Here is a 26,509-nt window from a genome sequence, read left to right as displayed (position 1 = left end):
TGTCATAGAGTTGTTAAAACAGGTGAGACTCAAAATGGGTTTGTGTGCAGACACTACGGGACGCCAGAGTGCAGCCAACGTTCGTGAGGGGAAGTGTGTGAAAGTCAGTGGGCAAAGGGCAATGTGAGTGTGTTGGGACAGTTTTGTGGGACTCCTGAGAGTTCAGGTAGGCTCTGTTGGCTTGAGGTCTGCTCCTTTGAGCTTCAGCGTGCACACAATGGAGGTCAAATATCACCGGCTGCTCTATAAACCATTTCAATACAATAATTCAACTGTAGGAAAAATATGACAGCAATATATCAAACTGTATTCATATTAGGTACGAACACCAGAATATTATCTGTATTACTCAGCAAATAAATAATTTTGTAAAGTACCTTCAAGTCAAAAGTGCTGAGCTTAAGTGCTCAGGTAACCGTAACTGTCACCGGATAACACTGATTAGCAAAGGCACTCAAAGCACATAAAATTAATAATGGACCCAATATAAATCCATACATTATAAGCTCTAGACATTAGGCCTTCATATAATTTTGTTTCATAATTCATGTTTGATAGAAACAGTCATAAAGTTAGCAAATAAATATGCTAACCGTTAACTCTAATGGCAACGTCAGCTCCAACTGGGCACCACGGTTTTGTGGTGGAAGTGAACTGAATTGTTTGTTTTATTGAATCATTTTAGATCAATATTGTGATTAAAAATGTCTAAATGAGTATATGACAGACGCAAGCACAATAGGTCTTCTTTAAGCTACACTGGAAATTCTAGGAAAAGCCACATCTTCATTGAGACAAGCAGGTGGTGCACCAGAAAAGTTACATAGTACACCTTTAACAGCATTGTATAACCAACATCTACCTTTATCACACAACATTTTTCAATTTTACAACCACTCAACCAGTTAAACCCTAGCAAATATTTGAAGTCACATATTTGATAAGCCACAGCGGAGTGCGAAGAACAGGCTGAACCACCGCTGACACGAATATGACCCCCTCTGACCCCCGCTTCACGCTTAGATCAACATTAAGGACTCAAGAGTGGAGAAGTACCCATAGATCACCCGCCCAGAGCACCCATGGGTGTTGGATGACTGAAAAATTACACTTGGCTGCAGAAAAACATAGCTTTTTATGTATCCGGGTGCTCAATGGAGTTATTCATGTGAACATGCAACTTGGACGCACCGAGATAGAAAGTAATGCAAACCAAATGAGAAACAGAAGAAATATTAAAATGTGGTTATTTCAACACAAAACATGTGGAGTTTGATACTATGTTAGAGAAGTCGTGTGTCAGACAGACTGTTCCCATAAAAGATGTTGTATAACTATAAGCCATCACTCATCACGTATAGAGCGTTTTTGACTTTTCAAAGGGCCTGTATACGGATCTATGTTGTAATGTTGTTTCTTCATCAAAAAACATACGCAAAGTTGTGTTTTGTGTAATTCACACATGTCTAACAAATCCTGCATGTTTAGTTTCTTTTCTTAGAGTTCTTCTCTCAAACAGTCTGTTCCACCTGGTGATGTCATATAGTAATACAGGACAGTTAACTTGGAATGCCGTTAACTTGAACACTACCTCTTCATGACATCACAAGGTGGAACAGAGCATTTTGAGCTTTGGAGATGTGGACAGTGTGACAAAGTGGGCCTTTGTCCCTTTTTAATATTACCATTTTGTTTGTTCACACTTTCACATGGTCATTTTCAAAAATATTCGAATACAAAACTAAATAGAACTATCCCGGGTTTGTTTTGTTTAGTTTTTCAATTAGTTAAATCACCACACATTTGCTAGTTTAAACATATTTTATTTAGTTAAATGTGTCAATTCCATTTAATACATTAAGCCACTTACCTGCATCTCCACATGGTGCAAACAAAGAGGGGGTGTGCCCTATGTCGGCCATTTTTATAGGCGTGGGTGTGGTCGCGGGCCAGACCATGTGGAGGGGGGAACCAGTTTAAGTTTGTTTATTTCTTTGTGTTAATGTCTTATGTATTTTGTTTCAATGTTTTAAGTGTTTATAGTTATTTTGTTAAACACTTTAGTTAAGGGACTTGGGGCCCTGAGAGATGGTTTTACATAAAAGATACTGCTAATGGCATACCCACAGCGCCTGTGGAAGATATGGTGTATACCAGGGGGAGGTGCTTCAGGTACAGGAGGGTATTTTAGCAGGGCTAATTAGACAGAGGGAGACATCAGTGTAGCCAGGGTACGCGTGGCATTTTCCCTTAGTTGTTTAAGTTCTGTTGCTTAGTTTTGTTGAGCACCATTAATTTTTGTAAATATGTATCATTTTTTTGTTCACGGGGTACCACAACACTGAAAATAAATTTTGTCTAATGGGACTTCTTTTTGAGTCTGCCTCCTACTTTGGTCACTTCGGGCCAGCTTCCCCACAGACAGACTAATAATAAGGGATTACTACTACTATGTGTGAATTCTGGGTATGTTTTAGAGAAGGCAAGAACATTATAACATGTCTTAACGTGGCCGCCTCAGCCTCTCCATCACCTCCTCTCCACTGTACAACCAGTGTCTAATCATTCAATAAAAAATGAATTGCACTGTTTTAGTCTCTTCTGGAAGAAATAAAATGTTCTTTTACTAGACTTTCTGGCCTGAAGGCTTTATTGGACCAGACAGTTGTAGCATGAAATGGGGAGATAGAGAGTAAAGACATTCAGTAAACGGTCCTATACTATACGGTCTATACGGTCCTATACTAATACATGGGCTAGACAAAATTTCGGTATCACTCTGGTGGCAAAAGCTAACATAGATTGATAGATGTGATAGACTAGAGTTTCAGCGGTATCACTGTTATAAGCCTCTGAAATGTACAAACCTCGTGATTTGCTTCTCTCCAGTTTCGTGTAAGTGTGACCTGACTTTGTATCCCTGTATGCAATTTTGAATCTATTAGAATGTATCCTCTGCAAATAATGACACCCAGTCCACAAAACAGTGCTGCCTATCAGATAATCTTCTACACTATTGAGTTTGGTATCATTTTAAAGAAAACAGCCTGATGGCACAGATTAGCAGTTTGTCCCAGGGCAGCTGTGGCTTCAGTAGTAGCTTAACACGCTGAAATTAAGTAACTTTGATCTGGAAAAGTCCTATACTAATGGAATATTATTTATTATTTAACTATTCAAGTATACGTTCATAGCTTATAGCGTGTGAACTTTAAGTCCTTTCTTGGTGAATTATACTCGTAGTTTTGACTTTTAACTATAAGATTATGGCATATTATTACAATATTTCAAGTAGAAAACACATTCACATGAGTTACATCCAGATGGTGAGATGATCCTGCATTTTTCCTGTCTTTTCAGTATATATTTTTCCAGTGTTGAGATAACCCGTGCATATACATATGACCCTCTCTCTTCTTCTTTCCCTCTCTCTTTCTCTGCCCCCTCTGTTTATCGCTTTGTCTGTGTCTCTCTCCCTTTCTCCCTTCTGTGTATTCCCTCTCTCTCTCTTCTCTCATCCCTTTATCTTCTTCTCTTTCTCCCTACTACCCATCTCATCCCCTCTCTCTCTTTCTCTCTCTGTGCTCCCTCCTCCATCTATCCCTCCAACTCTCTCCTTTCTGTTTCTCCCACTTGCCTCACTTCCTCCTGTCCTGTCCCTCTTTCTCTCTCTCCCCTCCTTTTCTCTCCCTCTTTCTTCCTCCTTCTCTTTCTCCCCCCATCTCCTGCCCTCTCTCTCGCTTTCTCCATCCCTCTCTTTCACTCTCTACCCTTCTATCTCTCTTCCTCCTCCACTCTTTCTCTCTCTCTTCTTTCTACCTCTCTGTTCCTCTCCTTTTCTCTCCCCTTCTATATCTATTTCCATTAACTTCTCTCTATCTCCCTACTTCCCTATCCCATCCGCTCTCTGTGCCCCCTCCCTTTCAGCCCCTCTCTTTCCTCCTTTTCTCTCCCTCGCTCTCTGTTCCTTTCTGTCGCTCCCTCCTACCTCCGTCCCTTTATCTTTCTCCTCTCCCTCCTGCAGTTTTTAAACCACAGTCCTCCTACGCGGTGAATCAAAATAAACTGCCATTGTTTTCAAGGTGTCAAATTACTATAAAAAAAATACAACTGAATCAGCGCTACACTGTAAAAAAGAAAACCATGAGCTGAAGTGACTTGAATTCAGAATATGTCAAATTGTGAGTTAGTGTTGTCACATTACACATTACATTTCAAACTGGATTCCAATACTAAGGAACAGACTCGATCTTCAATACCGATTCCGATAAAAAACATTTTTATTTTGACAGTAGAATGTAATTTTCAGGATTGAATCAATAGTACGTTCTTTTATATCACCATGAAGTCTTATATCTGTGTAATCCCTCAGTCGTCCAGGTAGTTTCCATAGAGGTCCATGGGTGTATACTAGTCTGTGTCTTATACTTGTTCAAATGCAGCTCAAGATCGTTCTAAAGCTATTCAGGAAAGGTCCATTTCTGTCCTGTGAATGTGACTTTTTACTATCGATACCTGCTCAAATTAGTATCTACTCTCAATACTAGTTTTAGTATCAATTAATATCTGATTTGCGATACTTTTGACAACTCTAATCAATCTAATCAACTCTCTCAGTTAGAAATGTCCATCTCTAGGAAGCAAATTACACTTAATTGAATAATCTTAATGAATTGCAGATACAGTAGATTGAAATAAGTAAACCAGTATAATATTTAAGGTAAACAAAAACTTCAACCTAACTAAAAATACTTATTTTTTCATGAGATATTATTACTTTGCCTGCAATGTTTCACAGTATGGCACTTACCTTATCCATCTTGCTTAATATACAATTACAGTGTTTTTCTTGCGAACAAAAACATACATTTTTTGATTGTGGTCTCCTCTCCACAGATCTGACCTGTAACTTGGCTTGGTAGCATCACCAGCTTGTTCCCATGGAGATAGATACATTTAATGCAAGACTGAGGAACATTCCAGGCAAAGCAATAACATCTCCAGGAGGACAAGCAAGTAGCAGACCCCTCCAATAGAAAAGTTACATAGTGGACCTTTAAAACTATAGTATAATAGGATGAACATTCTGAACTCAAGTCATTTTTAACACATACAGCTAAGGAACAAAGGGAACAGAGGTGGGTAGAGTAGCCAAATATTTTACTGAAGTAAGAGTAAGAGTAACAATGTAGTGGTCCAAGAAATAGCTAAAGTTTTTCACTTGTAGATTTACTCACAGTGAGAGGAGTAATCAAAACTTTTACTCAAGTAAGAGGACAATAAATATATTACTCAAGTAGGAGTAAAAGTATACTGCTAGAAAAGTACTCCAAAAGTACAATTTCTTTAAAAAGTTAGTAAACGTAACTGAGTAAATGTACTGTATGTATGAGTATTACCCCCCCTCGGATTACAAAGGCTAAAAAAGGTTAGAGAAATAAAATGGAAATGCTGAGTTCAAAGTTTGATCAGAAAAATAAATGTCATGAAAGATGATAAAGAGCAGTGGTGCCAGGACAAACCCGCACCAGGAGATAACATAGGAATTCAACCCACTCTGAGGGAGAAAGAAAACAGCGCATAAAGGTCTAATAGCAGAATATGAGTGTTTTACAGTGAAGAATCCACATTTAAAACTACAGATAAACTTATAATAATAAGTATACTACTCTTGTCTGCAGTATGGTTGTCAAAAGTATCGAAACTACCTTTGAACAGGTATTGGTATTAAAGAGAGGTAAATAAAGAGAGTTTTTTATTACCATCGTGACTTCAGAATCGGTATTGAGTATTGAGTATATTCCTTAGTATCAAAATCGAAAGAGTTTGACATTTTAACTCCAGAAGCATTAACATTTGACAGAACAATGAAATATGAAATAATACAAGACTTCCGTGCATTTCAGAGCATGTTTGTAGAGGTCTAAACTACAGGCACGACAACATTATTCTATAAAAAGACAGGATATTTTGAGGAAATTTTTATTAACAAAACAACTGCACCCTTTGCGATATGAGTTTTGACCAACTCAAACTGCGATTACAATTACGATTAATTGCGCAGCCCTAGCGTATAACTCCCACCGGTGTAAAAACATGAGCTTGTGTAATTAGCTAACTTGCACATTGACATAGTGGCGCGTCCTGCATGCATTTGGGCCTAGCTCTATGTACACACGGGTCTGAATAGAGGTGATGTCAGATGGCTACAGGAAGCTCTTTCACTGCCGTATATTCCCACTCACACAGCTTACAGTAAGTAGCAGGGACAGCAGGGGGAGTAGCCAAAAGAGCCAAGTATTTACTGCTTCTGCACCTATTCTGTTTGCTCAGCGCTGAGAGGTCAGGGCACGATAACGGTAAAGACAGAGACGAGTAGGACTGGAGTGAGACAGCACAAAATCTACTATCTATCGGCAGAAAAGATGTGATAGGCTTCTGTGTTTGATTACAATCGAAATCGCAATTTGAGCTGATGCAATTATCAAATCGCAAACGCTGCAGTTATTTAGTAGAATGTCCCCTCCAAAGAGCTAAATGCTAAAATTTTATTTTATTTTTAATTAAAGGTAATATATGTAACTTAATGGAGGTGGCACATCCCCTGCACGATTCTATAGAAACAGCAACATAAAACCAAAACATTCACTATGGAGATAGGTTTTATGCCATAGTGTGTAATATTAAGATAAGATAAGATAAGATATGTCTTTATTAGTCCCACAATGGGGAAATTCCAGTATTGCACCGCACAGTTAAAGAACAGAAGGAAAATGGTACATACATATTATAGCCAAAGGAACAGAATTTTCATGGAAATCTGACTCTTATTTGGTCAGAACAAGGGTCCTCCTGGTCAAATAAGAGTCAGGTTTGTAGAGACGCAAGCCTGCTCACAGGAAAGATGCATGTTTTTTCTATGTTTTACAGTGCAATAAACAATCAAAATGAAAAAAATAAATTCTTACATTTTAATCTATTTGTTAGTTTAAACTAAATGTAGTTTAGACCTCTGCAAACATAAATAAATAAATAAATGCGTGGGATTCTTGTATTAGTTTATCAGCTCAGAGTTCAGTCTTTTCTCAAACTTTAACCTCAGTCTGCATGTTGTGCAGCTCCGGTCCAGTTGCCACAAGTATTCTGTATAATTCAAAGTGAGGAGAGGAGCTCAGACCACACACTGTGCAGTCCGGTGGTGACGGCAGAGGTGCCTCGGCATTCCGGATTAATTCCATGGGGAGTTTGTTTTTGCCGGACACTGGAGCCGACCGCAGCCTTTTCCCCTAGTAAATGAATAGTTATGGCATGAACACGTGGTCTCGTGTGTGCAGCTTCACAGCTGGTGACACAACAGCACCACTCTGAGTGTGAGTGTCACAAAATCGCTCCAACAGTGGAGCCGCAGCTGGACCGGGTGCAGTCTGAGGGAGGAGCAATGCTGATGTTACTGGAGATGTTTTTAAACTTTTTACTTTTTAAACATAAATCATAAACCTAATCACAATCATTTTTGTCATTGTCATATTTTTGCTGATTAAAACTACATGCAAAGTAAAAAAGTATGTAAGTAAAGACTAAAACTATGACCAAAATTACATACATTTTCATTGTCTAAAATCGTGACAAAAAGTAGATAGTTTTGCTGACTTGCAGTACTTGTGTTTTGATCCAACAATAAATCTATCAATGAAAGAAAGGAACGAGTGAAGACTAGACGCAAGCTTTCAATCCTGAAGCCCCAACAAGACCATAAACAAACCCAACGTCCAAGAACCTGTCGATGCATGGCCCAGGAGGCAAAACAATCGAATTTAAAGAGTTAAAGGGCCCATATTATGCAATTTTCTGATCTATGTTATAATGTTGTTTCCTCATCAAAAAATATACCCAGAGTTGTGTTTTGTTTCACTCACACATGTTTAACACACAAACCCTGCATATTTAGGCCAGGTTCTTTCTCTCAAACAAAAAACATGTTTCACCTTGTGATGTCATCTAGTGGCAATACAGGAAGTGCTCCACTGTGTTTTTAAACTCCATACACTTTCAATAGAATCATTTGGATACTTCTAGCCTTGGAATTGTCAATCTCTACTGAACTAAAGGTAAAAGGTAGTTGTTAATTTGATAGCTACCACCACATGACATCACAAGGTGGAACAGAGCATTTTGAGCTTTGGACATGTATACAGACACATAATAAAGGGTTATGCAAACATGTGTGAATGAAACAAAACACAACTGAGGTATGTTTTTGATGAGATAACAACATTATAGCAAGGTCTAAAGCTCACAAGAGTCAATTTTGTGTAATATAGAAGCTTTAAATAAAATATAGTTTTGAGTTGGCTAAAATTGTTTAGTTTAGTTTAGTCTTTATTTAAGGGACCATGTACAGAGACATTAAGCATAAAACAGAGATGTTCTGCACCAGATTATAGCTAAATAGCTAATTTCCATCTGCAGTCCCTGGTTTACAGAGAAAAAATACAGTAATCACAATAATAATAAAAAACAGATAAGAACTTATAGTTTATATGCACATTCGCACATCTCAGTCATTCATCCAGTTCAGACACTCTAATGCACACACATTACCATGCTTAAAATACATTACACACTTTACATATTACATTTAAAACACAATAAAAAAAACTCAGTGCTAGCAAGTGTAGTTGTCCCAAAGCCATTTTTTTAGTTCAGAGGAGAATGTAGTATGGTTTGTGATAGTTCTTATTTCAGGTGGGAGGTTGTTCCATTGTTTTATTGCTTTGTAGGAGAAGGCAGATTGAGACAGATTGAGTTGACTAAATGAGGTCAGAACATGATAATGATGAGGACAGAGACAGGAGTGTGCTTGTGAGCGCAGTGAGACAGCAGAAAATGTTCCCCATAGGCATAAAGATGTGAGAAGGTTCAGTGGAGTGTCTGGCTCATATGACTGTATCATTGAGATAACTGATAATAAAGTAGGTTTTGGGCCAGACTCGGGATGTGGAATCGATTTAATCTTAATTGAGAGTCAGTCATGTCTAATCGTCAATGATCAGCTTGGGTCTTTTTAATGGCGAGGTCTATAGCCAATCCTTTGTCAGTGAAAGCATGTGGTTTCTAGCAGAGTTTTAGAGGAACAACTTGGAATACTTTCTGTTTTAAATGGCACTTGTGTTGATATTCACTAATATTGCATGGATGACAGCGCAGTGAGGAAGGAGAGACCACCACCGGACAGACAATCCTAGCAACGGGGATTTGAGATCAATCACATTTTCAGCGCCGTACCTAACTAAACTGCACTAACAATATCACAGTCATGATATGGTCTTATGGCCTAACAACAGTAGAGTAGCCAAAACTGTCAAAATTATATTACTGAAGTAGAAATATAGAGTAGTGGTTCAAGAAAATACTTAAGTAAGAGTAAAAAAGTATTTGGGGAAACTACTACTGAAGTAAGAGTAAGACAGTTAAAAAGTAACTCTTGGGACGTATTGTCAACATAAACCTTTTGTCACATGTAGACTTACTCACAGTGGAAAGAGTCACCACAACAACAGTACAATTTCTTTAAAAAGTTACTCAAGTAAATGTAATTGATTACTACACACTTCTGTCTATCAGCAAATATCTGTTTTTTCTCTCGATAAAGACAAAAAACAAATATTATTTTGATGATGAGGAGAGATGGTCTCTTTTATCATAATCTTTAACAAGAATTCTTCAGTATATCATTATATTTTTACAGTTTTACAAAATCTGTGCAGTACTTCTCAACTTTAATTTAGTAAAACCTTTATGACAACCAACTATTAAACAAACGAACAAATATTATGTAGATTCTAAGATTAAGAATAAGGAAAACATTTCTATCCTTCAAACCTCAACTAGTTCAACTTTTGTGACCACATTAGGGCTGTAGGCCTTTAGTCCTTTAGAAGATTTGGTATTTTTTTTATATTTATATGTAAAAATGCAGATTAAACTCACGATTCAAGTTTAATCTCTTTATATAAATACATGGTTTCCTATTACTTTTTTCTGCATACATAGTTGTTTTTTCATTTCAGGTGTAGTCTTCTGAGTGCAGTTTGGGTCAGATACATAAAGATGCATAATCGTTTTGAGAGCTTTTGCCACATCCCCTTTTTAGTCGACTCGGCAGTAATTGACTAAAGATCGTCAATTACTGCCATACTCTGTAATTACTGGGCCTATCCACATGAAACAAAAACTGGCACAAACATCTCCTCTGTTATTTTTTAACAATAGTTGCAGAAAGTGGTGCCATTACTCAGCTCTAAAGATGTGTTGTCAGTTGATTTTAAAGCAGACCTATTGCACAAAATCGACTTTTCAGAGCTTTTAACCGTGATATAGCTGTTTCCCTCTCTCATTTACCCTCTTGAAGTTGTATTTGGACTGATTCGTACATGTTTGAGCAATGTTTATAATTGCTTATTTTCAAGACGCTATATTGATCTTTCCACTACCTGTCGTTCTCTGTCGTTCCCCAATAAAATTTTCTTCGGTGAGGTAGGATTCCGCAGCCATTTTGGTACAAATAAAAAAAATTCACCACTCGCTAACGTGATGTGAAGCTGTCCATAGGAGGTGTCAACAGCTACATGACGTTAGCTCCCATTGGGCACCGCAGTTTTCTAACGCAGAAATCAGTGAACTTCTTTTTTTATTAAGTCGTTTTAGATGAATATTGTGATTTTAAATGTCCAAATTATAACCTAATGATCCACCAGTGTCATAGATTATAACTATAGAGCAGACACACTCTTCTTTAAGTCATAAGATTAATACAGCCAGTTTGCGAAGTAGGTCAACATTTGTGAATCATAAGTTTGGATATGTCTTTCAAAAACAGTTCATCTCCCATAGAGTTATACAGGCCTCCGCCCTCTATCTGAAATTATGGTATTCTCAAAATGTAGAACGTGAACGCATCCTATTGAACCTTTGGCCCACCACACGACATCACACGATATCGTCTGTCCTGCTGTGATCCTACCTGTGCCATGTCTGTAATGCCTCCACTCTCTGTTTCCATCCTCCTGTCTGTAACGTCTGCACTGACTGACAATGGCTCATTTGCACTTTGAAAAAAACATCAAATATTAACGGCATGTTTACGATAAAAGGAAAAGCTACTCTCCTCTCCACACAACCACATTATTAATTCATACTGTTAAAACGACTTTCCAACAATTAATGGGAGACAATGCATGGCCCGGGCGATTGCTTTTTGGAAATAAAGAGGCGTCAGTCTGACAAGCAATGCATTATGGGCTGTACTGAGTGGCTTATCTATAGAAGGCATGCTGTTAGCTTTAAAAGTACAGTCGCAAAGTCTTATATAGCCGTGGTATGGAGTGTGGTGTGTGGTCGTGGGTTACCACACGATTACTGAAGCAAAACACCAAAGTAGAGCTCGCTTAATAGACGTGCATTTAAAGGTGTCATCACAGTAAAACTTTAGCCACAAATGCTGTGTAAGCATCGGGACGGTCCTTTTGAGAGAAGAGGGAATACAGACAGAGAATACAGTGTTAATGGGGTGACCTTAAAGAGGGAGCATTATACTTATGGGGTATTAACTGCTAACACATAACATATTTATATCACCACGTTACATTTTATGGTTTTGAAAATGCTACATTCGCGGAAAATAACGTATTAACATGTTTAATAAGTTTCATTTTTGATGCTCCCCTCCCTTGGCTTTCTGCGCTAAGTCACTCCCCCTTCAGAGCGCTAATACGTTACAAATAGCGTGCTTTCTGCTAATGAAACTACGGCACATCACATCAGGTTTTTGAAGTTGTAGTGTATTGTTTTGTATCATATCATTTATGAAAAATTGCCATGTGGGATGATGTAGGCTTGTGAGGTGAGTGTCGCACAGAATGGTCCTGTTAACTGTAAGGAGGTCTTAAATAGTGCCTGGGAGAGATCACTAGATTACTCAAACCTGCATGGATTTAAACCCTCTTCAGGCATGTTTCTGATGAGGGAACAATGTGGTAGAAAGCTCCAAAAAGTGGACTTTGTATAATAAATGGTAAATGGTCACATTTTTCTATACCGCTTTTCCACCTTCAAGGCACTCAAAGCGCTTTACAACGAGGAACCACTCACCCATTCACACACACAGTCATACACCAGTGTACGCAGACTCTGAGGGTGAGGTGGGTTCTTGCCCAAGGACACAACGACAGCATTCATCTGTGTGAGCAAGAATCACACCACCAACCTATGGATCAGTGGATCTGACCGCCCAACCTACTCGGGAAATTTAAACAGCCTGTACCTGATTTTAATTTATTCTTGTCATGCATCATTGTATTGTAAAAGATGCTCATAAACACAAAATTAAATGCAAAATGGAAATTTTTTTTACAACCAATCAGGCACATTGTTACTAAGAATCATGGGAAACAACAACAACTGCCTGATAATATCCCAGAAACTTGATTTTCTGTCATTTCAAGGGTGACAAAGTAATAAACAGTAAGCAGAGACTGGAGAACTATAAGGAAACAACTGCATGACAGTTGTTTCTGTGTCATAAATCAATACTACAACAGCATAATGTTTATTTGACCACTTGAGCATCAAGAGTCAGAATGTGACTACTCTGCTTTCTGGAAAAAATTGTCAAAATCTGCCCTACATATCGGTCCAAAAATATCAGCAAAGTTTATCAGCCATCGGTTTCTCTGGATTCTAAACAACTGGTATGTATTCCAATACAATCAATATATGATTTTTAATATTTATTAATCATAACGCATAGAGAGATTGGAATTAGGGTTGTTAAAAGTATCGAAAATTTGATACTAATCGATACTAAAAGTAGTATTGAAAATAGATACTCATTTGAGCAGATATCAGTACTAAAAAAGTCATATTCACACAAGAGAAATTCAGCTTTCAAGAATAGCTGTGGAATGATCTTGAGCTGTATCAGTACTTGCTTAAGACACATAGACTAGTATACACCCATGGACCACTGTGGAGCCTACCTGGACGACTGAGGGATTACACAGATATAAGTCCACATGGGAATATAAAAGAAGTATTATTTAATGTTGAAAAGCATATTGTATTGTCTAGCGAAAGAGTGTCATTGTGGTATCTGCATTAAATATCAAGTCTATTCCTTAGTATCAAGTTTGAAATGTGGCATCAATGAAAAGGTGAGTTATTCTCTCAATAAGGTGGTCATGACCCTAAGAAATATTAAGCCATCTGTTTGTCTCAATGGAGATGTTTTTGCTTTGTTTGGAATGTTCCACAATAATGCATTAAACTTACTTATCACCATAAAGACATGTCAGTAATGCCACTAGGTCAAGTTACAGGTCAGATCTGTGGAGAAGCAACCCCGCCCACAATAAGAATGCATGTTTTTCATTCATGTTTTTTTTTTTTCTATAGCAATAAAACCTCCAGTAGCCTATTGAATAAATGCAACATACACTGGTTTAATGCACCATATCTCCACTATGCACTACCCCTCACACTCACTGACCTCTTATCTTATAAACAGTAATAGGTACAGGCTCTTATAGCATAATGTTTACAATAGAAGCTACTAAGCAACTTTACGGTAACTGGCAAAATGCTCTACTGACTAAGCCACTCCAACCTTCAATCAATCATTTCTATATAGCAGGGTTGTCAAAAGTATCAAAAATCAGAAACTAATCGATACTAAAACAAATCGATACTTATAGAATGATCTTGAGCTGTATCAGAACAAGTATAAGACACACAGACTAGTATACACCCATGGACCAATATAGAACCTACCTGGATGACTGAGGGATTATGCAGTCATAAGGTCACATGGTAATATAAAAGATTATTATTTAATGTTGAAAATCACAATCTATTGTCTAAAGAAGGAAAGAAAGTCTATTCCATAATACCGAAAACAAGTTTGAAATTTTAGTATCATGGAAATACTACAAGCAATTATCAAATTCTATTCAGTGATGCAAAAATGATTGACGCCATAACCAAACAACTGTGAAATATTAAATCTTCTTTCATTTATATTGTCTAATAGATCACCATTCTTGTATGATGTGACCAGCTTTATGAAATCACACTTTCTGAATAAGACAGTCATGCTAATGTGACTTAAACAGACATATAGTGAAAGCTGCAGGGAAACAGAAAAAAAATCATACTTAGAACATTATTTAGACATGTTTTACGCCATACTGTGGAATATTATAGTCAAAGGAACAACATTTCCATGGAAACAAGCAGCTGGCAGCCTTTCTCCAGGCTAAATATGAATCAGGTTTGTGGAGATGCAAGCCCACTTACACAAAAAAAAAAGAAGCATGCTTTTTTTTTTTAGCTTTTCAGTGCAATAAAAACAACCAAAACAGAAAAAACATGATATTTTTCTGATAAAAAGTTACATACTGTAAATTAAAGGGTGCACTATGTAGCTTGTGGAGGGTCTGTCGTCTCTATTGAAACGTTATTACTACCCTTCAAATATTCCAAAGTATTAAATTCAAATATTCCAAAGTATTGAATTTATCTATCTCTATGGAGAATAGCAGTTGACACAATAAAGTTTCAGGTCAGCTCTGCGTGGAGGAGAGCCTGCTTACAGAAAGAATGCATGTTTTTCAAGCAATAAAAGACGGAATAATGAATAATTATCACCAAGCAAACATTAAAATCTTTCATGAGGCTCATACTGGGATGCACAGAAGGCTTTATAGAGACATGCAGTGCTATAGTGGCCAGTGCTAATTAACAGTAATGACCATGTAAGTGCAGCTTTGTCCCACTCAGCTTTTCAACAATCAATACAAACTTAACAGCTTCATCTGAAACCACAACGGCCACCGCAATATTTAATTTTTACAACCAGAGCCAATGATTAATACACTGTTAGGATAAATGGCTTGTACAGTAGAAGCAAAGGTCTTTGGATTTTCAGCATTTTCATTCATAGAACCCCATAATAAAACCCCATAGAACTAAAGATAGAGACAGATAAATAAATAGATAGAGCCGATATCTGGACTTTTTAGCATATTGGCTATCACCTTTAAATCTCCAGCATAGGCAGATGTTTCGTTTTGGTCAATCTGCTGCCTAGAAAATACACACAAAGCTTTATTTTAACACTTAAATACAAAGAGATGGCTGAACTAAACATGACTACAGCTCTCTTATAGGTTTGTGGTAAAAAAAGGGCTTGGGGTGGAGTTTGTAATGAATTTAAATGATATAATTTGGGGAAAATAATCAAAATCGGGCTAACATATTGGTCCAAAAATATCGGCAGATCTTATCGTCTGTATTCTAAACAATTGTATTGGCCATGAAAAAACCCATAACAATTGATCTCTACACAGAACCTCAAAACAAAACCACATATAGCCCCATAATATAACCACATAGAACCCCATAGTAAGACCGAGGTGCTCCTGATTGGTTATTCAACTAATCGTCTTTATGAGCAGAATCTATTTTTCTGATATAACTCCCCCATCTAATATAAGGTAGGACTTTTTGGACACAATAAAGACTTTATTCATTCATTCCAAATCTAGTGGTGGTTAAGTTACTATTGTAGCCGCTGGGGTCTGTTCCAAAGGCCCTCTACTAGCCCTGTCACAAACACAGTATTGACTCATTCAATGAATTAATTTTGGGGCAAATATTATATTGATACACATTTTTTGTACTAGTGGATGAATTTTTCTGTACCACCATATAATATGAGCTATAAAGGGTTGAATAAATAACTTCTATGACTCATTATAAATACAAACTTCTAAACTGTTTCATTCTGCAATTTATTTAAAGTAGCTCATGTTCTTGAACCATATTATACATATTATAAAAATTTTTTTGGACATTGTGTCATATGTGGCATAAATTTGTTTCAGTATTATTGTTTATTGTATACATTTTCTTAAGCAATATATCGCACTCCACAATTTGTTATCGTGACAGGTCAACTGACCACCACCAATCACTCAGTGGCACATGTAAGCATTAAACTACGACGAGCAGTACATTACACTGTTTTAACACACTGACGCAGAGACTAGAACACCACAACACGCAGCACACTGATCATGATATAAACCACATTAATACAGGCAAGGTGTATAGAGTGTCTTGCCAAAGGAGACAACAATAGGTTACACTTGAGCCATTGCTGCCCCATTGTGGCATCTGATCTTCCAATGGTCTCCCATCCAAGTACTAGCCAGGCCCAACCCTGCTTAGCTTCAGAGAACAGACAAGATCGAACATTAACAAAGTGGTATGTCCATAGGAGTCCTGGTTCAGACCTGTTCTAACCTTATTTTAGTTCTGGGTTTAGTGTGAACACAGTCTTATCTTAAACACTCCTGCACACTTGATTTTAATGAATAACTTCATTGTGGTTCTGCATATAAAAACAAGACTACAACAGGTACAATAGTTCTTTTCTCACACAAACAGTGGGATATACGGTGACAGTTATAGTGCTGTGCTGACTCGGGCTGCACCATCCTTTGTCATTTACACATAATAACTCGCTCTGTGGACATGAAGCATTTTATTCTATCTGCAGCCACTTCAAAGCACCGAGCTCAGCACAGAGAAGAAGTGACCCGTGAACTTAAGCATACTGGGTCAAGCGCAGTACCAGCAAATCATGAAATCTATAATACGTATTACATAATGCATGCAATGGTACTTATCCAGCATGAAATCTGATATCGCAGCTAATTATAGTTGTATCTATATTTGCATTAAGCTTGGTTTGAGCTTTTAAATAGGGCTGCAACTGGACTGTAGAGAGGTATAGTGGTTGTCAAAAGTATCAAAAATCTGATACTAATCAATACTAAAACTAGATACTCATTTGAGCAGGTATCGATACTAAAACAGTAACATTCACAGGACAGAAATGAACCTTTCCTGAACAGCTTTAGAATGATCTTGAGCTATTTCAAAACAAGTATAAGACACATAGACCAGTATACGCCCATGGACCACTGTGGAACCAACCTGAGGGATCACACAGATATAAGAACATATGATAAAATAAAAGAAAGTACTACTTCATGTTGAAAATCACATTGTATTGTCTAAAGAAAGAGTGTTTTTATTATCATCGGAATATTGAGTATCGAGTCTTTTCTTTAAAATTTTTGCATTTTTGCTTGAACAGAATTATTTGACCAGTCAGAAAATTGAAAAAAAAAAAAAAAAAAAGAATTCCTGCCCACTAATATAATTGTTTTTTGCAGCCCTACTTTTAAAGCCAGATCTTACTGCCATATTAACAATTCCTGATTTAGTTGTCTAAGAGCTTATAATGCCATACCAAATGCATTTAGCAAATGTCTTGCCCATCACTTGCCAACTATAAAACAAATTGAGTCTCCACCCTACATTTAACAGATATAATGTTTTAAATCCATTAAGGCTTTGACGAATGTGCATGTACATTATGCTAGGGTTGCCTAAGTATTGAAAAACAGATACTAATTGATACTAAAACTAGTATTGAAACTAAATGCCCATTGAAGTACTCAACAAGAATCAATACTAAAAACTACAAGTATAAGTATGTTAAAAGTATAAGACCACATAGACTTGTATACGCCCATGGACCACTATGGAACCTGTGTGGACGACTGAGGCATTACACAGATATAAGGCCACATGGTAATATAAACGAAAGTACTAAGATTTGATGTAGAAAATCGCATTCTATTGTCTAAAGAAATTGTGTTCTTTATTATCATTGTCGTATCAGAATTGGTATTGAGTATTGACTCTACTGAGTATCAAAATCAAGTGAAATTTTAGTATCTTGACAACGCTTTATATAAATCATATTGTTAGAAACTTAATAGATTTCTGACTTTAATTGACAACCTCTTTTACTTGGTAATTTGACCAGCTAGGATAAGGCTTACAAACACGACAAATATGGCAAGGTAGCCCCTAATATTTTGTCAACATCATTCACCTAGTATATTTTATTTTGTAACCCCCAATATGTTACGATACAAAAATTTCAAACTTAATTTCAATCAATACTAAGGAATAGACTCAATACTAACACAATGCTAATAAAATCACTCTTTATTTAGACCATCATTAAATAATAGTACTTTCCTTTATATTACCATGTGGTCTTATATCTGTGTAATCGCTCAGTTGTCCAGGTAGGGTCCATCGTGGTCCATGGGCGTATACTAGTCTATGTGTCTTATACTTGTTCTGATCAGCTCAAGATCATTCTAAAGCTATTCAGGAAAGGTTCTCCTGTGAATGTGACTTTCTTAGTATTGATACGTGTTCAAATCTTCTTTCGATACTAGTTTTAGTATTGATTAGTATCTGACTTTCGATACTTGTGACAACCCTACAACCAGTCGCCCGATTTAAATCCTTTCCATATCTGTGTATTATAAGCATGTCCCATATTAGAAAAATAAGAAGCTTAAATTGTCACATCAAATGCATTTATTGGCACCATTTTACATCACAGAATCTGTGTGTTTAAAAATTCTGTCCCACATTGTGAAGATAAAAATTATTAACAAATTACATTTAAGGCTCTTTAATTGATTTACGATGAAAATGGTGTAGTATTGTCGATTTTACAAGGCATTTTAGCTCTAGAATTTTAATACCACTCCTAAGCACTTAGAGGCGGAACCTAATTCATCCGACTATTTGATCCAAACTATAAAGAGAGTAATGTCTATTTTTATCCAAAGGTGATGACTAAAGAGCAGAGCAGTGCTGGGAAGTACGCCCCAATCTGTGTAAAACACCAAAACTCTTCTCTTTGATCTTATAATCATGTTACTAAGTGAATTCAGACTTCAGTTTGAATTTATTTTTTTCCAAATAACTTGTGTTTATACCTCTTTACAACAAAACCAGTATTGTGTAATTATAACAACACTACAATTACAAAGAGAATATGGCTAGTATTTAACTTTTGGTACTTTTTATAATACCAAATACACATATACCTAATTATATTTTTAAATAGTAATAGTTGTAGGTCATTAGCAGTAGTAGTAGCAGTAGTAATAGTAGTAGTAGTAATAATAATGGCAGAAGTAGTAGTAGCAGTAGAAATAGTAGTAGTGGTGGTAATAATAATAATAATAATAATAATAATAATAATAATAATAATAATAATAATAATAATAGAGGAAGTAGCAGCAGTAGTAGTAACAATATTAGTAGAAGTAGTGGTAGCAGTAGTTGTACAAATGAGATAATAGTAGTAATAGTACTTTACCAAACCCAATGTATGGGATAGTTGCTAGTATAGATATTTATTACTATGGTACAATTCATGAACTTACCTGCACTTTTTGTCGTTGTTAAAATCCCCTGCATTTAATCTATAATATTCATGCAATACGCTCACATGAAACCGTTATATGAGCGCAAAACAAATGACTTAAGCCAATTGAATTAGTTAGTAAACCGATCTACTACTACTGCGCGCGTCCGTGTTGGGTAACTTACCGGCTGCGAGACACAGTGGCAGAAGTAACCTAAAGACGAGCCCGCAGACCACCTCTGAGGCCATAGCTCTGAGTTAAAATCCCGGTCAAGAGCCGAGCAAAAGCGGCGGAAAGAGGATGGAGGGAGACGGAGGGAGATGGGGAGTCTATCAAGGCTCGCGTTGCATCCTCCTCTTCAATATTATAGGGTCCCGTTTAGTGGCACAAGGTTAGAAAGGCGCAGGACCTCCCGATGCCCCGTTACTCTTCTCCAAGACTTTTTCTCCAAATTACGCATGGCACCGGCAACAGGATGGCACCACGCTAGCTCACACTGGATACGTGCGTAAAAGTCATGCCCAAATCCCGGTGCGCCAAACTCAAGGAAACGAACAAGTCCTAAATATTCCAATTAAGTGTGTTTAAACTACAAAACAGCTCTTAAAATCAAACCAAAACTGCTCAGACGGCTTGGAAAGGACGCTAGAAGTTGATATCAGCAATAATTGACGTCTTCCCGTGCAGTCGCGTTGCTAGAAATTTGACTTTCTGACTTCTGGTGCGGACCGCTACAGCCAACAGGACGCGTCTGAGGCGATACCGTGAATGACCCAGGGTTTGGCCAATCAGAAGACAGCGATATGAAGGTGGTCCCGCCTATTTGGGATAATTGGAACCGAGAGGTGGGTCTAGTTTATCCAAAAAAAAAACAAACAAAAAAAAACCGTTTTGAGAGATAAGGCAACGCAGTGATGAATGAAGCCAACCATAGCGCATAACATAGCAATGGCGCTGATTAGGACGACAAAATATGGCGCTAATGTTTATCTATTAGCGCAAGTGTGGATAACATTGATTTGGAATGACACTGTTGATTGCCTCCCCCAAGTCCAGATGTTATAATAGAAACAAGCAGCGACCTCCAAAGGCAACAAATGCAAACTGCGCTATGTAAACTTAAAAGTTGCTGGCAAAAAAACTCAATTGGCACAGAGTAAATATTTTGCATTGACCCAAATTAGATTAAATCAAAGCGATTTTGTAGCTTAGACCAGTTTAATTTTGTTTGTTTTATGGTGGTGTACTATTGTTTGGAGGCTGCGTTGACTGAGTGAGATGCATTAGAAGTAGGAAAGTCTGTGTACTTACTGCTACTATTACTACAACCACTACTACTACAACTACAACAACAACAACAACTACTACTACTACTACTACTACTACTACTACTACTACTACTACTACTACTACTACTACTACTAGTAGTAGTATTTTATTTGGACCTGGCTTGTGGTGGGTTCTCCATTCCCTTTACGTAAATAACTCTTTGAAGAAATTGTACTTTTTGGAATAGTTTAACTACTTTTATTTCTACTTTAGTAATATTTTAGTTTTAAAGTAACAACAGTCGAGTTGTCAAAGTTTTGATTGTTCCCACCATGAATATTTCAATAGCCAGATACGAAAAACACCTTAAATGATTTGAACATTTGTGTTTTTAACTCTTTACTTTCAGACATGATTTGTTTTAGTCTACTCTTTGGAAATAGAACGTGTGCTTTATTTCATGTCTTCTCTGTCAATATAACTTATAAATTATATTTTAAGTGCATTTCATGTCCAAACTTTTCTCATACTCAAGTAGTGTCTCCAAATATGTTTATATTTTTACTTGAGAGGGGATTACTTGATGGGCCTTTTGGCTTAGATCAGTTCATTTCAAAGAGCCGTTCAAAAGACTGGATCTTTTAATATATGACAGAAGCCAATGTGAGAAGTCAATTTATCTATAAACTAATCACAGAGAGAAGCGACCAAGGCCAAGATTTGATTTGATATTTCAAATTGAAAGCAGAGGTAATATAAAGAAAGAGATCTGATTCTTTTAACAACAAAAACGTGATCCAGTTTGAACTGTTAAAAGAGCCGACTCAGTCATGAACATCACATCAGTAATGCATTTTTACTTCTACTTGAGTAACATTACACATTTTGCCCACTCTACCTCCTCTGAGTGGTCCATCTGCAATAAATGCATTCAAATGGACAGGTCGACTTGCACATGTTTTAGCATTTCTCAGCCTGTGGCACTGGCTTTATTTTGCAGGTGGTACACAGATAAAACAGTGGGATATCAGATTGTGACCTCAGTTAAAAATAATTCATATTGGCCTGTTTAAGTTTGTTGTTCTTTGGGCTTTAGACTTTTTCAGACCTGGTTTGGTCCTGGTTCAGTCCTGAAAACAATCACAGTTGATTAGGAGCCAATACCCAACGTAACTAATTACATGTAGTGAAAATACAAATTCAGAATTTAAGTAACTATGTGCATTGTCATGTTTTTACACTATAATATTCTGCAATTCAATGTAAAATATCGAGTATTCAAGAGGTATTGGATCACGTAAACAGAATACATTGGGGTTGCACCGATCTGATAGTGGTATCGGATATAGGTGCCAGTACTGAAATATTTGTTGAAGGAAATAAATGCAGTTGTTTTTTTGCATTGGTATCTGTTAATGTCGGGTATAGCAGATACTTAAAGCTTTTGTATGGGAATTGGTATCGAAACTGAAAAAACTGTAATAGTGCATCCCTCATTACGATACATTTGAATGCAGATATCATTATTATGCAACTAAATACAACTTAATAGATAACATTACTTTAGTTGTTACGTGTGTTGATTTCCATAACAAAGACACATTTCCAATATATTGTTTTGACTGGCTCACATCCTTATCCAAATATTTACACTGTCTTGTGTTTCTCAGACCACTGCTTTTATAGTATAATCAAAAGAAGCCTCCTCCTTGTGTGGAAAAACATTTGAACAAAAAACGTCTTGAAATCATTTTTATAAATCCTTGTTGATTATATTTGATTCTGTTTTTGTTAAGGGTTGGACAGTGATCTGAAGCATTGAGACGCGAGTTCCTAAAGTCACACTGCAGAGTTTAGTGACTCCGGCTGGAAAAGACATCGGAGCGTTTAACCCCAGCTCTGTGTGACCTTTGACCTCTGACCCCACCAGCCCAAACACATTACATGGGCTGACCGTGGTGTCATATGTTTTTACAGTGCATTTTTTGAGAAGTTTTTAAGATGGAAAACAATTGAATAGACAACTGCAGTCGCAATTTCAAGTTTAGCCACTCCTAGATTAAAGGTGCACTATGGAACTTTTGCCAAGGAGTGTCTGGTTGTCTCAATGGAGATGTTATTGTCTTGCCTGTAATGTTCCACATATGGTAAATGGTCACATTTTTCTATAGCACTTTTCTACCTTCAACGTAGACAAAGCACTTTACAACAAGGTCACTCACAGTTAGAATGCATGTTTTTTTAAGGTATTTTTGAGCAACTAAAATGCATGTAATTAAGTAACTGAATAAATGCAAGATATGTTTAATGCAATACTGTGGAACATTCAAGACAAAGCAATAACATCTCCATGGAGACTAGCAGGGTGAACTGGTATTCACACTCCACCCCTGCAGCCAAGTGTTTGTAATCAGAAACACCTGGTGGCAATCAGGGCAGTCTTGCGTGATGTCACCAAGCACTTAAGCCAAGGCACTCATCAAGTTTTTGCCCAGAAAGCTGCAAATGTGCCTGGTTTGCACTACAATGACCACAGAAATGATAAGGACCAGTAATTAATGCTATTCAAACACCATGTACCATACACAGTTTTGTAGCAAAAAAGTTGATTTAGTGTTTAATTCCACTTAACGACTGTATCTCCTCCATCTACAAGGCAACAGTCACATACTTGTGTCCAGTGGTGGAAGATAAAAAAGTGCAAGTAGTAAAGTACTGTAAATTTTAGGTGTCTGTACTTTACTTAAGTAAACTTAACCATGGATATTTTTACTTCACTATATTTGAGAGAACATATCTGTACTTTCTACTCCACTACATTTTTAACAGGACTGAAAGTAAAAAATGATTTTCATTTGATTTGAGGGGCTATTTTTACCATGTTCATGGTAACATCCATCCATCCATTTTCTTCCGCTTATCCGGGGCCGGGTCGCGGGGGCAGCAGTCTAAGCAGGGACTCCCAGACTTCCCTCACCCCGGACACATCCTCCAGCTCCTCCGGTGGGACCCCAAGGCGTTCCCAGGCCATAGACATAGTCCCTCCAATGTGTCCTGGGTCTTCCCCGGGGCCTCCTCCCGGTGGGACATGCCCAGAACACCTCCCTAGGGAGGCGTCCAGGAGGCATCCTGAGCAGCCACCTCAACTGGCTCCTCTCGACGTGTAGGAGCAGCGGCTCTACTTCGAGCTCCTCCTGTGTGACTGAGCTCCTCACCCTATCCCTAAGGGTGCGCCCAGCCACTCTGCGGAGGAAGCCCATTTCAGCCGCTTGTATCCGCGATCTTGTCCTTTCGGTCATTACCCAGAGCTCATGACCATAGGTGAGGGTAGGAACATAGATTGACCGGTAAATCGAGAGCTTCGCCTTCCGGCTCAGCTCCTTCTTCACCACAACGGACCGATACAGCGACCGCATCACTGCAGACGCTGCACCGATCCGCCTGTCAATCTCACGCTCCATCCTTCCCTCACTCGTGAACAAGACTCACCACCCACCCGGAGAGGGCAAACCACCTTTTTCCGGTCGAGAACCATGGCCTTGGATTTGGAGGAGCTGATTCTCATCCCAGCCGCTTCACACTCGGCTGCAAACCGCCCCAGTGCCTGCTTCAGGTCCTGGCTCGAAGAAGCCATCAGGACAACATCATCTGCAAACAGCAGAGATGAAATCCTGTGGTTCCCAAACCAGACCCCCTCTGGCCCCTGGCTGCGCCTAGAAATTCTGTCCATAAATATAATGAACAGAACCAGTGACAAAGGGCAGCCCTGGCGGAGTCCAACATGCACCGGGAACAGGTCTGACTTACTGCTGGCAATGCGAAAGCTCTCTTGGAGGTGGGAGTTGAAGAACCCTCTGACAGAGGGCTCCGCCAGACATTCCCAACAGACCCTCACAATGCGCTTGGGCCTGCCAGGTCTGTCCAGCTTCCTCCTCCGCCAGCGGATCCAACTCACCACCAGGTGGTGATCAGTTGACAGCTCAGCCCCTCTCTTCACCCGAGTGTCCAAGACACGCGGTCGGAGGTCAGATGACATGACAACAAAGTTGATCATCGACCTCCGACCTAGAGTGTCCTGGTGCCACGTGCACCGATGGACACCCTTTTGCTCGAACATGGTGTTTGTTATGGACAAACTGTGACTAGCACAGAAGTCCAATAACAAAACACCACTCGGGTTCAGATCGGGGAGGCCATTCTTCCCAATCACGCCCCTCCAGGTGTCACTGTCATTACCCACATGGGCATTGAAGTCCCCCAGGAGAACAACGGAGTCCCCAGTTGGTGCACTGTCTAGTACCCCTCCCTGGGACTCCAAGAAGGCCGGGTACTCTGCACTGTTGTTTGGCCCGTAGGCCGACACAACAGTGAGAGACCTGTCCCTGACCCGAAGGCGCAGGGACGCGACCCTCTCGTTCACCGGGGTGAACTCCAACACGTGGCGGTTGAGCTGTAGGGCAATGAGCAAGCCCACACCAGCTCGCCGCCGCTCCCCTCGGGCAACGCCAGAGAAATGGAGAGTCCAACCCCTCTCAAGAAGTTGGGTTCCAGAGCCCAAGCTGTGCGTGGAGGTGAGGCCGACTATATCTAGCCGGTAACGCTCAACCTCCCGCACAAGCTCAGGCTCCTTCCCCCCCAGCGAGGTGACATTCCATGTCCCCAGAGCTAGTCTCCATGTCCGGAGATCTGGTCGTCGAGGTCCCTGCCTTTTACTGCCGCCCAGATCTCTCTGCAACCGCCCCTCATGGCTTCTCTCGCAGGTGGTGGGTCCACGGGAGGACGGCCCTACATCGTTTCTTCGGGCTGGGCCCGGCCGGGCCCCATGGGGAAAGGCCCGGCCACCAGGCGCTCGCTGCCGAGCACCCACCCCAAGCCTGGCTCCAGGGTGGGGCCCCGGTAACACCAGTCCGGGCGACGTAAACGGCCTTGTTGTTTTTTCCTTCATGATGGGCTTTTGAACCGCTCTTAGTCAGACCCGTCTCCCAGGACCTGTTTGCCATGGGTGACCCTACCAGGGGCATGAAGCCCCCGACAACATAGCTCCCAGGATCATTCGGGTGCTCAAACCCCTCCACCACGTTAAGGTGGCGGTTCGGGGAGGGGTAATTCATGGTAACATTGTTACTAAAGTTTTTGAGTTCAAGGTTCAACTAAAATAAATACACAAAATTCATAAGAAAACCAACTAAATGGATTTGTATTGTTACTGCTGGGCAAAATATGAATCATTTTTGATCACTACATTTAACACTTTAACAGATTAGCAACACTTGTGTGAAATACTTTTACTTTTTACTCTTAAAGTACATTTTTAAATTTGTACTTAAATACTTTTACGTTTTTAGATTTCAGGTGATACTTTTACTTTTACTTGAGTAACTTTTTATCTCTGTATCTGTACTTTTACTTAAGTAACAAAATTGAATACTTCCACCACTGCTTGTCTCCATGGAGATGTTAGTGCTTCCCTGTAATAGGTCTACTGTTCCACAGTATAGCATTAAACTATATTGTATTTATTCCATTACAGGTGTTTTTATTGCTAAGAAATACCTTAATAAACATGTTTTCACTATGAGCGGACTTGTCTCTCCACAGATCTCACTTGTAACTTGGCCCTGCCTGCTAGTCTCTATGGTGATATATTTATTTAATGCCATACACTAGAAGATTGTAGACAAAGTACATTTTGTCCAGATGTTTTACGGTCGATAGGATGACATTTTCAAAACAAGATCTCTAAACAATTTGAGACAATCGGTCCCATCTTTACATGCATCAGATTTTTCCTATTTGTTTCAGAGATTTGATGCTTTTAATGCTTCAAGACACAATGAGCTAAACCTATTAAATTGTCGTTTCTATAAACA

General features: G+C 38.6%; 1 protein-coding gene across 1 annotated transcript in view; it reads right to left on the bottom strand.

Annotated features, from left to right (window-relative positions):
* The window catches only part of LOC117384753 (piezo-type mechanosensitive ion channel component 2), a 139,750-nt gene extending 120,078 nt beyond the window's left edge, over nucleotides 1–19,672 (bottom strand). Inside the window, exon 1 of the mRNA XM_055228613.1 lies at nucleotides 19,555–19,672. Within this exon, the coding sequence (XP_055084588.1) occupies nucleotides 19,555–19,618 (64 nt within the window). The 5' untranslated portion in view covers nucleotides 19,619–19,672. The remainder of the gene's footprint in view (nucleotides 1–19,554) is intronic.
* Between the last annotated feature and the right edge of the window lie 6,837 nt (nucleotides 19,673–26,509).

This window comes from Periophthalmus magnuspinnatus, chromosome 17 (assembly GCF_009829125.3).
Source record: "Periophthalmus magnuspinnatus isolate fPerMag1 chromosome 17, fPerMag1.2.pri, whole genome shotgun sequence".
NCBI classification, from domain to species: Eukaryota; Metazoa; Chordata; class Actinopteri; order Gobiiformes; family Gobiidae; genus Periophthalmus; species Periophthalmus magnuspinnatus.
The sequence above is the reverse complement of the archived record's forward strand: the minus strand, read 5'-3'. Positions and strand labels throughout refer to the sequence as shown.